Source organism: Lynx canadensis, chromosome A3, assembly GCF_007474595.2.
Source record: "Lynx canadensis isolate LIC74 chromosome A3, mLynCan4.pri.v2, whole genome shotgun sequence".
Classification (NCBI taxonomy): domain Eukaryota; kingdom Metazoa; phylum Chordata; class Mammalia; order Carnivora; family Felidae; genus Lynx; species Lynx canadensis.
This window is the reverse complement of record NC_044305.1, coordinates 38,250,034-38,265,489: the sequence shown is the minus strand read 5'-3', so window position 1 is coordinate 38,265,489 and position 15,456 is coordinate 38,250,034. Positions and strand designations below refer to the sequence as shown.

Sequence of the window (15,456 nt, the reverse complement as noted above, 5' to 3'; positions counted from 1 at the left end):
TACTTTAGAAAGTTCACACATGAAGTGTAAGTTTTTTGGGGAAGAGCCAACAATACTCTAGATGAGTATGTGTGTATTTATAATTTTTTGGTGGACATTTGAGAGTTACTTATAAACCTGATGATACCTCACCCCTAAGTTCTTCAGCATGTACTTACTAAGAGCAAGGATGTTCTCTGGCTAAATCACAATGCAATGATCACACCCAAGAAAGCCAACATTTATGTAGTACTATCATCTAAGAGACAGCCCAAATTCATGTTTCCCCAAATGTCCTAATGATGTCAATGTCTTTTATAGATGTTTTCTTTCCTTCTATTTTTTTCAGTGCAGAATCCAATCAAAGATAATATGTTGCATTCAGTTGTCATGAGTCAGATTTTTTAAACCTAAATCTGATTATGGCACTTACTTAAACGCAGCCAATCAATGTCCCCATTTTCCTTAGAAAGAATTTCCAACACTCAAGGAGAACTACAAGGCTCTGTGAAATTTGGCACCTGCCTTCATCTCCAGTCTCCTTATCATCCACTACCCTATATTCTAGTTCTTCCAAAGCTCAGTGCTTTATGCATGCTGCTATCTCTTCCTTACCTTAAAGAAAAAAACTTGACAAGTAACAGATTCAGTTCTCACATCACACACTTTGCACGAGCATCTCAGCCTTTCTTAAGAAGAGCTTGGAAGCAACTCTTTTGCTTTTCTCCATGTATGTGCATGCCTTTTCTGTGGCATTCATCCTATTTTATTTGGTGTATCGTTTCCCCCACCAGACTGTAAACTACATAAACTTACAAGGCACAGATCTTGTTCATCTTTGTCCTGTATCTTGCCTTATATGAGGGCAAACTAGTTTCTCAACAAGTGATTTGTTAATGAATAAATGAGTGACATGAGCAAAATGTTTTGTTCAAATAAATGCCCAATAAGTGTTTTCTGCATTGCACCTGGGGACTTGGGAACCTAAAAATTTAACTGTTTTTGCTAAACTATCATCAAAGATGAGATGTGACCCACATCTAGGGCTTGAATTCTATAACTGAAATATCATTATGAACAGATTTGCTGGACTAAGCTGTTATATTTATTTAAAAAGCTGGACATCCAGGGGCAATTGGATGACTCAGTTAGTTAAATGTTTGACTCTAAATTTCAACTCAGGTCATGATGTGGTTTGTGAGATCGAACCCCACATCTGTGCCATCAGCACAGAGAATGCTTGGGATTCTTTCTTTCTCTCTCTCTCTCTCTGCCCCTACTGCACTCATTCTCTCACTCTCTCTCTCAAAATAAACATTAAAAAAAATAAAAAAATAGAAAGCTGGACATCCAATCAGCTTTTCCTAAAAAAAAGGACCTTCTCAGCCATACTTCTAGTAGTACCTGCCCAGAGTTGTAATTCTTAGGCACACGGAAGAAGACAATTATGTTAACAAATTCTCACCTTTCCAACTAGTGCTGGGATATTCATTGAGTTAGTTGCAAATCCCATCCCAAAGACCATAGCTGCTTCTACATTCAGGAACTCAGCCACAAGGTTCTCCAACTCTTTGTGTTTATCCAAACTTCCTGCACAGGAAATGATAGGATGAGTCAGTTTTCCCTTCTCTCAACAAGATCGAAAACTCGAAACCCAGTGCATCACCAAAAGACATGTGTGAGAATGTATGTATATTTGTCACAGCCCCAATCAAGAAACAACCCAAATGTTCACATACTGCAGAATGAAGGAATTAAATGCCTTGTGGAGATATTTACAGAGCAGAATTAAACACAGGAAGGAACAATAGTGCCCCACGCAACAAAATGAAAAGAATCTCACAAATATATTGTTGCGTGAAAGAAGTCTGACACTTACACATGCATACAGGCTGAATCCATTTACATAAAGTTTACAAACTGGGGTGCCTGGGGCACTCAGTCGGTTAAGAGTTCGACTTCGGCCTAGGTCAAGATCTTGCCGTTGCCGAGTTCAAGCCCTGCGTCAGGCTCTGTGCTGACAGACTGTGTTCAGAGATTGGAGCCTGTTTCAGATTCTGGGTCTCCCTCTCTCTCTCTGCCCCTCCCCCACTCACCCTCTCTCATTAGAAGTCAGGATAGTGGTTAATTTTGTTGGGAGCACGAGGAGACCTTTGAGATTCTCTAAATGTTGTGTTTCTAGATTTCGACGCTGGTTACATGGGTATGTTTGCTTTGTGAAAATCTAATACTTAACAACTGGCGTACTTTTATATATAAATATTGATAATGCAATAAAACCTACAAAAAATACCACAATTTTTCTCTTCCCTCACCCTACATCCCTCAAGTGATTAATTAAATTGTAACGCTCCCAGGGGGTGCCCCACACTTAAATGCAAACAGATCCCATGACATCTATAGACAGTAGTAAATCTAGTTATAAATTATTGAACCTTTGGAGTGTGCTAGATTTCAAAGGTTACCATTCAAGTTATCTCATTTAATCTTAAAAGCCCAATAATGCAGTTATCATTACTTTATAGATTAGAAAACCAAGGTGTAAAGAGGTCACAGATAAAAACAAACAGAGATAATCCAGTCTAACTCCAAAGTTCATGTTTTACCATTCTGCTATCTTTTATATGCTTATGCTCTGACTCCTTCTTATACTGAATCGCTCATGCCTTACTAAGAGTAAATGTTAATGATCCTCATATTTTTCTGTTTGCCGTCACTGTCCTAGATCTGCAGTGTCCAATATAGTAGTCACGAGCTACATGTGGTTAGTGCAATAGAGTTTTAAATTGTACTTAATTTTAGTTAACTTTATTTAAACTTAAAAACTGAAGCATTGTAAAATATTTTCCACTGAACACAACTTTATTATCTGGGTAGGATTATATTCTACTTATTTCACTTTAACCAATGAAAATTTAGTGTCTGAACTGAGATGTCCTGTAAGAGTAAAATACACACTATTTTTTGAACATTTAGTACAACAAAACAAAAACAATAACAAAAATAATGTAAAATGGTTCATAAATATTTTTATATTGATAACATGTTCAAATGATAATATTTTGGATATATTGGGTCAAACAAAACCCATAATGAAATTAAATTTACTTGTTTTTTTTAACTTTTTTTTAATGTGGCCACTAGAAGTTTTATTTCATTTTATTTCATTTATTTTTTAATTTTTAAAAATTAAAAAAATTTAATGTTTATTTATATTTCTGAGATAGAGAGACACAGAGCGCAAGCAGAGTGAGGGAATGCAAGAGAGAGAGAGGGAGACACAGAATCCGAAGCAGGCTCCAGGCTCTGAGCTATTAGCACAGAGTCCAACACCGGGCTCGAACTCATGGACCATGAGATCATGACCTGAGCTGAAGTCGGACACTTAACTGACTGAGCCATCCAGGTGCTCCTGGAAATTTTAAATTACATATATGTCTTGCATTATATTTTTATTGGACACTGCTGCTGGAGATGATTCATTGGACAAAACACAAAAATGTACAAGTGGAGGTACGTAATTTGCAACCACAGAACACAGAAGCAGATTTAACTCAGCTTTAAGTTAGAGGAATATTGTTAGCACATTCAGGATTACTTATAAACATGCTTTTTTCAACCTAAAGGTCAACATGTTTTACTATACAGAGTGTGATATCAGAATTTTATTTAAATTGGTAAATTAGCTTGCTTCTTGTGCTAAAATGGTGAAGGGTTGAACTTGAGAAGGCATTGACTAGTGAGTTCAAAATTTTATTTTGCATTTAATATGAAAGAGCACATTTCATGTATCATCTCTGCCCTTCCTGAGAGGTCACACTGTCATACAACAGATGGCTGCTGGCCTTTCTTCTCAGTTCAGAATTCATTTATCCTCCCAAATGTCAGAAACTATAGTAAAACAAGTATTCTAGCAGAATCAATTTTACTCAAGCTTGGGGGGAGGGGAGTTAAAACTTAAATTGTTATTTAAAACTTTATTATCAAAGATACAGAGAAAAAAGGAATACTAAAATTTAAAGATGTGACATGGGCACATAATCACTCATTGTATTTGTTTTTACCTAACAGAGACTACATCCAAAGGGAATGACCCCACAATAGATAGTGACCAGGCCATTGGCCTGGGCATGACATCCTTGGGTTCTGGCCCAGCTCTTCTGCTAAATAACAGAACAGCCTCTGGCTAACTTTTGTGGAAGTTTCCAGAGAGGTTGGGAGAAGTACTGTTTTAGGCTTCCCTGATGTTGGGACTGTTTTTTTCCTCCACATAGAATGGTCTTCTTGCAGCTCCCACTCACTTTTTGACGTCCACCTAACATGATGTCTTTCCTCAGGTGCTGTTTTCTTTCTTTTTTTTTTTTTAATGTTTTTATTTATTTTTGAGACAGAGAGAGACAGAGCATGAGCAGGGGAGGAGCAGAGATAGAGGGAGACACAGAATCCGAAGTAGGCTCCAGGCTCTGAGCTGTCAGCACAGAGACCAACGTGGGGCTCAAACTCACAGACTGTGAGATCACGACCTGAGCCGAAGTCAGATGCTCAACCGACTGAGCTACCCAGGCGCCCCCTCAGGCGCTGTTTTCAACTTCTCCAGGCACACTTGGTCAGTTTCTTCTGAGATCACAAAAGCTTCATCACATAATGATTATAGCACTTATGAAGTTGAACTAAGAACATTCATGGGGCCATCTTCTCTACTACAGAAAGAGCCCTCAGCGTGCCAATACTGTGTGCAGGATGTTCATCCTGGCAACCATAGAGACTAGTGCAGAACTAACACACACTAGGTGCTTGTTGAGTAGCATGCAGACTTTTGATGAAGTATAAGGACAGAACTGAGCCCAGAGTAGGGGACTGCACATGGAAGAAGGTCCAAGAAGCCATGTGATGCCAGGGCAACAAGGTGTCTAAGTAGTGAGCTCCACTTTGAAAGTACCCATACCTGAAGAAGTCCCTGGCAAGGATGAAAGGTGCCCAAACATTGCCAGCTTGGTAAATTTCCCCATGAGCCTCTCCTTTCCCCATGAGACTTGGGTGACAACTGTGTCCTGGCCCAGTCACCCAGAAGTGATGAGTAGAAGTTCATGGTGACTCTCTGTGATGTCTTTCTCCACCTTCATCTTACCCAAATCTGCCATCCCAGGGCTTTATCTGTAACAGTTGCATCACCAAAAGTCCTTAGGATTATGTGGAATGTATTGTAAACAATCAAATAGCCAACCAACTAATAAGAAGTGGGTGTGTCCAAGAACAACCTGAGAAATTGCCCTGTATGAGGTCTTTATCATTAGCCCTGGCTTAAGGAGAGGGAGAAGAGAGGAAATGCAGGTATCCATATTAGGTCTACAGATCCAGCCTTCTTCTGGATTTCCAGTGGTCAAGTGGATAGTAAACTAATTTTCAAATATACCAATTTCTATGACCAGACGTCTCACAGCTGAGGTATGAATTATGACTGGTTTTGCACATAGGAGCTTATCTTCATTTATAGAAAACAACAGTTCCCACCCCCAACCCACCTTATCATAGAATTTCTCTGTTTGGTGCTCCTGGCTCAAATTTCATAAACAGATATGAGAGAGTCTCAGGATTGCTAGACATTTTCTACTTCAGGAAGCCATGCTTCTCAAAGTTAGCAAAGCTGTCTGGGTGGGATGTGGTTCATTAAGGAATATTGAGAAGTATGGCTTATTTGTATTAATAGAGTGCTACTTTCCTCCTCCTGTTCTTCACACTGAAGAACTAAAAATGTAGGAAGACTTGGGGAAACAAAGCAGTCACAAAAACGTAACAAGCTTGCTTTTTGTAAATATTCAGGCTATACCCCAATTTGGGTGGAGGTGCCTGAGTCATGTCAAGCTGCAGTTGGTGGTCTGAGTGCTTGAGTGGTTCTAGAAATTATAGTCAACATTTTGTCTTTATTATGTAAATATGGACTTTTTTTTTTTTTAAATCCCAAGAAAGCATAGCGATAGTCCTAACCAAAGGTACAAATAAATCCACAGTAATTTTTACTTCTTTTTCTCTCTGACTTTGGTTTTGTTTCTGTTTTTCAGTCTCTGAAGGTCAACAACAGCCGCAAATTGGCTAGTGACAATGGATCTCCAAATTGCTACGTTGTGCATATATTGACATTTATTCTCATCCTGAAGGTTTATTTATCCAATGGGATACTGCAAACCTGCTTTGTGAATAAAAGAACAAATACAAACAGGATGTATCCTCTTCCCAGCTCTCTCCATGGTATTTTCATGTGCCAAACACTGGGCTTAGCACCATCAGTCAAATCAATAAAAATTAGATGCAGGAGAAAGTATGGATATTATGTTTATAGACTGGATACTTCTGCTGGATTTTTATTGATACTGACTGGTTCATACTCTTTAGTCAGAACATAAAGACTGCTGGCCTTCAAACTGACACTGACTAATAATAGTAAAGGGTGTGGGTGTTATTAACAAGCCTGTTTCACCACCCATGTCTTCTGTGTGGCACACGTGAAGACTAGTTTTCAAATTGTGACTGTAGTCACTTTTTTTCCAGAATATCCTGTTTGTCGATTGTTCTTTAGACTTGATCTAGGAGCAGACTGGCATTTGTCATGACAACCTGCCAGCGGGCTCATCTGGCTGTTCCAGTTGTGCCATGGATATCAGCCCACATCTGAGCCAGTTTGCTTGAACTGGGGACCTGAATGTGGGAAGTTAAGAGTAGACATTGACAAGGTCCTTGGTCTTCCTCAAGTTGATATCAGTGACTATAAAGGATACACATAGGTGCTGGTGTCAATGAAAGTTAATCTGTATCCTTAGTGTGTTTAGATGTAACAGGATTTTTTTTGTGTGTCTAAATGAAATAAAAGAGACAAAACTTTGATATACGTTGATGTGCACTGGATTTGGAAATCTGAACAATTGCTAATAAATCTAGAGGACTCCTCTTCCCTACTGCTATGATGGCGAGTGCTCATCTACACAGCAAACATTTTATAGAGGGCCAGAGAGAAAATATTTTGACTTTGTGGGCCAGACGGTCTCTGTTACAACTATTCAGCTCTGCCATTATAAAGTGAAAGTGGTCATAGACAATACGCAAAAGAATGGCTGTGGCTGTGTGCCAATAAAACTTTGATGGATACCGAAATTTGAATTCCATATAATTTCACATGTTGCAAAATATTATTCTTATTTTTATTTTTTTTGACCACTTAAAATTGTACAAAGTGTTTGTGACCTGCAGGCAGTACGAAAATGGGGCAGCTGGAATAGTTGGGTGACCTTTGAGGTAGATGGTCTCTGATGTTAGCTATGAATAGTATGGGGTAGTGCCAAGAGCTCTTCAGTGGAACCCAGGAGAACTGGTGTCCAGTCTTGATTCCTCAGCCCACCGACTGCAGACACATTGATTGGCAGGTTATTAAAAAGCTCTAGGCTTCATGCATTGCATCGTATACTATTTGTGTGGGTGGAGAGAGGGTGGAGGAACACGCACATATTCTGAAATTCCGAGTTTCAACTTTGTTCACTCATCCCAGGCATCGCCTTGCTGGAAAGTATTATACTTACATAAAATTATTGGGATATCTTGTTGAATTGTTATGCTCACTTGGCTCTGTTGAACCTACAAGGCCAAATCTGCACTTGCAGAAATATCTCTGCTCGTTGCAATTTGGCTGTGCTGTAATTTCTGTCATTGTCAAGAGAGGGGCAATTACCTTGTCAGAACTATAACAGGTATCTGGAAATTACCAAAAGGCTTTCAGAAACCGAGATACGCTTTCATTTTCCTACTCCCAAACAATTCCCCTGAGAGTCTGTCTCCCGTTAAAAATACCCTTAAAGAAAAATAAAGAGGCTTAAGAGAAACACAATGAAATCTCATTAATCAGAATTTACAATAATTTGGTTGGAGAGGAGCTGGCACTGTTTATGAAGAAGGGTTTTGCTGTGTAAATTAAGAAGGTACAGCTAATTGATGTGGGGATGTTTATAGCTTATTTAATCAAATCCACTGCTTTAAAGCATGTTTATAGCATTGATTTGCATAAAATGGTATTAATTAAAATTGCTTTTTTTAAAAAAGAAAACAAGATCTCTACTTAGTAGCAATTTCTTAGAAACTGCTCAATCTCATAGGAACTTTAAGGCCATAAGATGATATTTATTTGAAATTGCTTTAATTCAGACATTTTGCAGATTCAGGCTGGCACCTATTTCAATAGTTCAGGCTGGTGAGACTGTACGTTTCCTGGATCTAGACACAAATATTTGAGAAAGAAACACAGAAAGAGCCATGATAATTTGAATGAAATGATAGCAGACAATTTTCCAGGAAGATAAAGAGGGAGAAAAATTATCGAACGATTTAGGATCATGTTCTCAAACTGAGAAATAGAAATTTCAGCAAATTGGTACAACTAACATAAATATCACACCCGAAGCTTGAACATGGAAAATAATTTCCTATTCTATCCAGTTGCATCATTTCCTAACTTAACATGTCCCTTCTGATGTTTTTAAGATGAAGCTGTTGAAGGCTACTTCTTAAAATTCCAATTATGACTTGAGTGAATAGTCTGCACTAGGCAGTTTTGAAGTATGTTTACTATTCAGGTTTCCCTGATGAGCTGAATCAAGCACAAGGCTTTCCTTTTCAAAGGAAGAGAAGTCTCTAAGTAGAGATGAGCTTTGTTTGAAGCAGAGTTAGTCTTGCCACAATTTCATGAGTGTGTTTTCTTAGAAGTGAACTTCTGACCAACAGTTGCCAGCAGCACAAAGGGCTTATAGAGGGTATGTATTCAAATCATATACTGTTATTACACATTTGCTCTTACCCAGGAAAAGAAAGAGAGAGAAACGAAACACCCTCATAGGATAAAAGTGGGGGAGGGGGGAAGAAAGGAAACAAAAGTTTCTCTTTCCTTTGCCTGAATTTAACGTTTCCTGCATTTGGACATTTAGACCAGCAATGTGTGGCAGGATGCGCTCAGACATCAAAGCCAACTTGCTTCTCTGATTTTCTGGCTTGCCTCTTACCTACTTTACAGTTTTTATTTATACTCCTCCGCTCCCAGGCATATGTGGTATTCACTCCACATAAAGTAAAACACCATTGCCTTTTTGGAAAATGTTTGACTAATTTGGTCAAGAAAGGCGGTCATGCAACATAGTTTCCAGTGGTTCCCAAAGTTTAGTCCCGAGAGCAGTAGCATCAACATCACCTGGGAAGTCATTAGAAATGTGAGATCTTGGGTTCTATTCCAGCCCAGCTGAACCAGAAACTATAGGTGGGGCCAACAACCTGTGTTTTTCCAAGCCCTGCAGGTAATTCTGATGTGAGCTGAAGTTTGAGAGCCAGCGGTTTAAGCTCAAGAATCCACATAGCCTGTGGCGGGGTCCTTTCAGTAGACCGGAAAATTTGGTCTGATTTAGTGGGCACGTCTTGGAAGTGTCAGAATTATTTTCATAAGTCTGTGCCTTCATTTTAGACTCTTGTTGACTTTTAAGGAAATAACTGACCTGAGAAATATGAGATCATTGTGGAAGAATCAGAAATTAAATACAAAATACAGTATAACCATCTGTATCATGCAAATATTCAAGTAAAATATATTTTTAAAAATGTACTCATGATATACATACTGTTATAAAACTTGTTTAATTCTCTTAACAATCTATTTTCTATTTTACAGAGGAGAAAACTGAAGGCCAGGAAGGCACAGAGTTTATCTCAAGCCCTAGCAAGTCAAAGGGGAAAACTAAAATTTGAACCGAAGCAAACTAAACCCAGAGCCTCTGCTCTCAATCATGGTGCTAAGAAATTACATTTATAATATTTACATGGTTAAATAACATTATGGTAACCAGACCTACCAAGTATATTTAATCAATTTTCTATTGTTGGAAATTCACTTATTTTTCTCAGTTTTTACTATCATTCAACATATCGCACTGATTACTCTTGATCATACATCTTTGAGCACTTATTCAAAAATTTTAAGGCAAAATTTCTCAAAATGAAATTGCTGAGTTACATGGCTTTCTATTGATACATTTTCAAATTGCCTTCCAATATACTCTATCAACAGTTTATAAGAGTGCCCTTTACTCCTTTGAAACTATGGGATTTTTTTTTAAACTTTTGCCAATCAGGCAAAAAATGGGAACTCCATGTCTTTTTTTTTTTTTAATTTTTTTTTCAACGTTTTTTATTTATTTTTGGGACAGAGACAGAGCATGAACGGGGGAGGGGCAGAGAGAGAGGGAGACACAGAATTGGAAACAGGCTCCAGGCTCTGAGCCATCAGCCCAGAGCCCGACGCGGGGCTCGAACCCACGGACCGCGAGATCGTGACCTGGCTGAAGTCGGACACTTAACCAACTGCGCCACCCAGGCGCCCCAGGAACTCCATCTCTTAAACATTCTTTGATTATTGGGGCAGAGTATTTCCACAGGTTCATTGGCCATTTACCTTTCTTTCTTTCTCTTTCTTTCTTCTTTCTTTCTTTCTTTCTTGCTTGCTTGCTTTTAATTGCCTATTTGTGTATTGGATCTACTTCTTAAAGTAAGATTTTCATTACACTGTACAAACACTAAACATATACATTATACATACACTATAACATACATATAGAAAAGGAAACAAATTGGGGTGCCTGGGTGGTGCAGCCTGTTAAGCAACCGACTCTAGATTTCAGCTCAGGTGATGATCTCATGGTTTGTGAGTTCAATCCCCACATTGGGCTGGGTGCTGACAGCATGGAGCCTGCTTGGGATTCTCTCTTTCCTCTCTCTCTGCCCCTCCCCTGTTCACGCATACACTCTCTCTCACTCTCAAAAGAAATAAATAAACTTAAAAAAAAGAAAAGGAAACAAATTGTAATTATAGAACACTATGAAGTTTCAAACAGTGAACACACGTATAAACTGCATCAAGATAAAAAAAAAATATAGACAGCACCTAAGAAGTCCCTTTGTGCCCCCTTCTAGTCACCATCTATTTCTCTTGAAAGGTAATTACTACCCTATGCATTCTCAGCAGGGATGATGTTACTCCCGACAGTGACCACCTGTTCTTGGAGGGAGGGCAGATAACTTACTCTGTGTATAAGGTACAGATATCCATGACCTCAATAAACAGGTGGTTATTATATATGCAATGTTAAAATACCACAGGAAGCAGTGATAAAGAAGAAAAGATGGAGAAACATCACACTATCCTGACTGTGCAGTTTTGCTCTTTTGCACGTTGTCAAAATCTTGGCCCACTTCTTCTAATTTTGTTGTTTGACTTTTAACTTCGCGGACATGACTTTTATGTACAGGAGTTTAAATGCTTCATTTTGTTGGCTCTTCTCCCTTATGATTTCTGGGAGTGCTTTCTCCGGTTCTCCTGAGCATGAGGACACAGTAGACAACTATCTGAATCAGGCTTGACAAATCTGAAGGGCAAGTAGTTGTGCCTAGACGTTGGGCTGGGAACAAGCTTCCTTTCCTCTAACAGGGAAAAGTACCTGTTTTCCATGGACATGGGTGGCCTGTGTTGCATGGTGTCAGTCTGAGAGTCATTTAAAATGGATCCCTCCCTCTAAGAGGACATTCTTCTGGGTAAGGTGAATTAGGTGAGGTGAATTCTGCTGGAGGTTATTATGGGTAGAACTGAAATATGATCAAGTGACAAGCTACGGAAGAGGCTGCTATGGTCTGAATGTTTGTGTCTCCCCCAAATTTATATTGGAAACCTAATGCCCAAAGTGATGGTGGTAATAGGTGAGGCCTTTGGGAAGTGATTAGGTCAGAAAGATGAAGCCCTCCATAAATAGGATCGGTGTTCTTATAAAAGAGGTCCCAGACAGTTGGCTCATCCCTTCCACTACATAAGGATATAACCAAAAGTTTGCAACATGGAAGAGTGCCCTCACTTGACCATGCTGGCAGTCTCTAGAATGGTGAGCAATGAACTTTATTGTTTATGAGTCACATAGTCTGTGATATTTTGTTATAGCAGCTTGATTGGACTAAGACAGAGGCATTGCACATATCAGAGGAGCTACAGCCTGATAGTCCTAGCAGGGCCCTTACCAAGGAAAGCAGAAAAGTACATTTTGTATTTGAATTGTTGGAGTCCTTTTCCTGTGTTTATTTGTTCATTTATTATCACCTCACTTACTCATTCAGTTTTGATTTTATTTATGTAGTTATTTCTGGTGGTGGTGGTCGTTCTTATTTTTTATATTTCAATCTCAAATACATTTGCAATTTACACAAGTGTAATTTACTTAGATATAATACATGAAGTAGGAATCTAATTTATTTCCTTATATGATCAGTCATTTATCATGACACTAATTATGACATAATTGGTCCTTTTCCAACTGATATGAAAAATCGTTCTTTTAATTTTTTTTTTTTTTTGAGATAGAGTATGGGAGCAGGGGAGAGGGGCAAAGGGAGAGAAAAAGAGAGAATTTTTTTTTTTTAACGTTTATTTATTTTGGAGATAGAGAGACAGACTGGGGGAGGGGCAGAGAGAGAGAGAGGGAGACACAGAATCCAAAGCAGGCTCTAGACTCTGAGCCTGTCAGCGCTCAGTCCCCGACATGGGACTCAAACCCACAAAGTGCAGGATCATGACCTGGGCCGAAGTCAGACACTCAACCGACTGAGCCACCCAGCTGCCCCAAAAAAGAGAGAATCTTAAGCAGGCTCCATGCTCAGCACGGAGCCTGATCGATACAGGGCTTGATCCCATGACCCTAGGATCATGACCTGAGCCAAAATCAAGAGTTGGATGCTCAAAGGACTGAGCCACCCAGGTGTCCCAAAGTTGTTTTTATTGTCTACAAATAAGTGTGCCAAGTGTGCCTGTCTCTAGACTTCCACTTACACTCCCCGACCTCCTCACCCTGTCCATTAATGTCATTAGGAATGTGTTCAGTTTACATACTCATTTGGTGAAGAACTGATATAGAAGTATAACACTGAGGGGTTCCTGGGTGGCTCAGTCGGTTGGTTTCAGCTCAGGCCATGATCTCACACTTTGTGAGATCAAGGCCCGGGTGGGTCTCTGCACTGACCGCGTGGAGTCTGCTTGGGATTCTCTTCCTCTCTCTCTGCCCCTCCCCTGCTCATGTGCTCACACGGACATGCTCTCTCTCTTTCTAAATAAATAAACAAACAAACAAACATTTAAAAACAAGTATAACACTGAGTCATTACCTTCTAGGATATGTTATCTCTAATTTTTTCAAGTCTTCTTTTAAGTTTTTTACAAAATTTTTACAGTTTTCTTCAAATAGTTTCTAGACATTTTGAACATAAGTTTATTCCCTAGGTGTTTGCTAGTTTTGTTCATACTTATGAATAGTGTAATTTCTCTAATATATCTTCTTACTGATTATTGATTATTGACTTTATTAATTTTATTTTATTATTAAAATTTTTTTATTGTTTATTTATTTTTCAGAGAGAGACAGCATGAGCAGGGTAGGGACAGAGAGAGAGGGAGACACAGAATCTGAAGTAGGCTAAAGGCTCTGAGCTGTCAGCACAGAGCCCGACATGGGGCTCGAACTCACGAAGCGCATGATCATGACCTGAGGCAAAGTTGGATGCTTAACCAACTGCGTCACCCAGCCGTCCCAGATACTTATTATTTCTAATAACTTTTTTGCTATTTAAATATGTAAAATGGAAGAAAGTAGACCAAAACTCTGTCCCTCCTTCTCAGCTCCCTCTTATCTCTGTGGTGGCCCCAAGACAGAGCCCCTCCAGAGGTCCCCTTTGCTCCTCACAGATCACAGCTTGAAAACCAGAGAGGTGAACAATCAGATCATCTAGCAATAATGGTTAATTTACCTCTTATTATACCTATACTTCTTATTCTCTCACATGATGGTCATTCAATAAATATTTATTGACTTAAAGAATGAAAAGTGAATGAATATTATGTTGTCTAGTACTTCCAAATATTAAAGATGGTAAAACACATCTTCATCTTTTTTCTGACTTTAAAGTGAAAGCTTCTAGTGTCTCATCATGAAATGTAGTACAGTTTCTTTGTTTGAAGTAGTTATTTTTTTATTGCATTCTAGAATCTCCTATTTTTATTCTATTAAAATTTGTGTAAGGAATATTATAAATGCTTAGTGATATCTATCAAGATAATCGTGTTTTCTTCTTGGATCTTCCCTTTTTTAAAAAAAAGTTTATTTTATTTATCTTGAGAGAGAGAGAGAGCAGGAGATAGGAAAAGAGAGGGAGAGAGAGAATCCCAAGTGGGTTCCACATTGTCAGTGCAGAGTCCAACACAGGGCTCAAACTCACAAACCATAAGATCATGACTTGAGCTGAAATCAAGAGGGACGCTTAACCAACTGAGCCACCCAGGGGCCCCTTTGGATCTTTCAATATCATGAATTGCTTTATTATTGGGCTAATGATCCTCATAGTCCCTGAAGGGGACTTGATCCTAGCACCTTGATCCTAGCATCTTGTTATTTGAATACACTGTTGGATTTGCAATGTCAGTTGCTTACATTTTTTTTTTTTTACTAAGTAATACTGCCTTCAATTTTCCTTTTATTAAATGCTTGTTTGTCAGATTTTGTTCAGTGGTCATCAACTCTGGTTGCTGCTCATCAAAATCACTTCTAGTGACTTATTAAAATACAATGCCTTAGTCCAATAGAAACTGTCCTTCTCTAATTCGTAAGTTTCTGTTTTTATTTTTAATAATTCAATACTTCTGTTTTCCTTTTATTCCTTACTGCATGAGTAGCTTATTTTACTAGCTTCAATCTTTCTTCTTAAAGAAAAAGCTGGACCCTATGGTGTTCTCATAGTTGTTAGTTGCATGTTTAAAGCAATGTAAATGTAAGTTCATTTCCCTTTTGATTCAAGAACCTTTTAGGAAAGGGCTTTAAAATCTTCCAGAGGTTTTAAAACAAGGAATAGTTTCTAATTTTGTTATTTATTTTTAGCTTTATTTCACTGTGATCCAAGAATGTGACCCCTGTAGATTCTATGTTTTGGAATTTAAAGAGGTTTTCTTTGTTGCATAAAACATAGTAAATTTTTGTGAAAATTCAGTAACTAGAAAGATGAATTATGCTGGTAATATGTTTTAGGGCTCATAATTCAATATATAAATATTAAATGAAGCTCAATAGTTAAATTGTTAGTGTCCTTTATGTTTTATATCTTCCTTCCTTTCCCCCTGCCTTCCTTTCTTCTCCCTCCCTCCCTCCCTCCCTCCTTCTCTCTCTCCCTCCCTCCCTTCCTTCCTCCTTTACTTTTCAAGGACTGGGAGGTACTTTGTGGTCTCCTATCACTATTTTATTTTTCTTTCTTTTGTTTCTAATAAGCCTGTGGAATGTTAAATTGACCCACATGACTTCCAAAGCCTCCCATAGTTCATTATTTTAATTTCCAGGTGTACAGAAAAATAGTGTTACTTGATTCATAGAGGACTTA

At 38.5% G+C, this 15,456-nt stretch overlaps 1 protein-coding gene across 1 annotated transcript in view; it reads right to left on the bottom strand.

The window, feature by feature from the left end:
* The window catches only part of SPTLC3 (serine palmitoyltransferase long chain base subunit 3), a 130,667-nt gene that overhangs the window by 67,623 nt on the left and 47,588 nt on the right, over positions 1-15,456 (bottom strand). Inside the window, exon 5 of the mRNA XM_030310104.2 lies at positions 1,445-1,569. Coding sequence (XP_030165964.1) covers positions 1,445-1,569 — 125 coding nt within the window. The remainder of the gene's footprint in view (positions 1-1,444; positions 1,570-15,456) is intronic.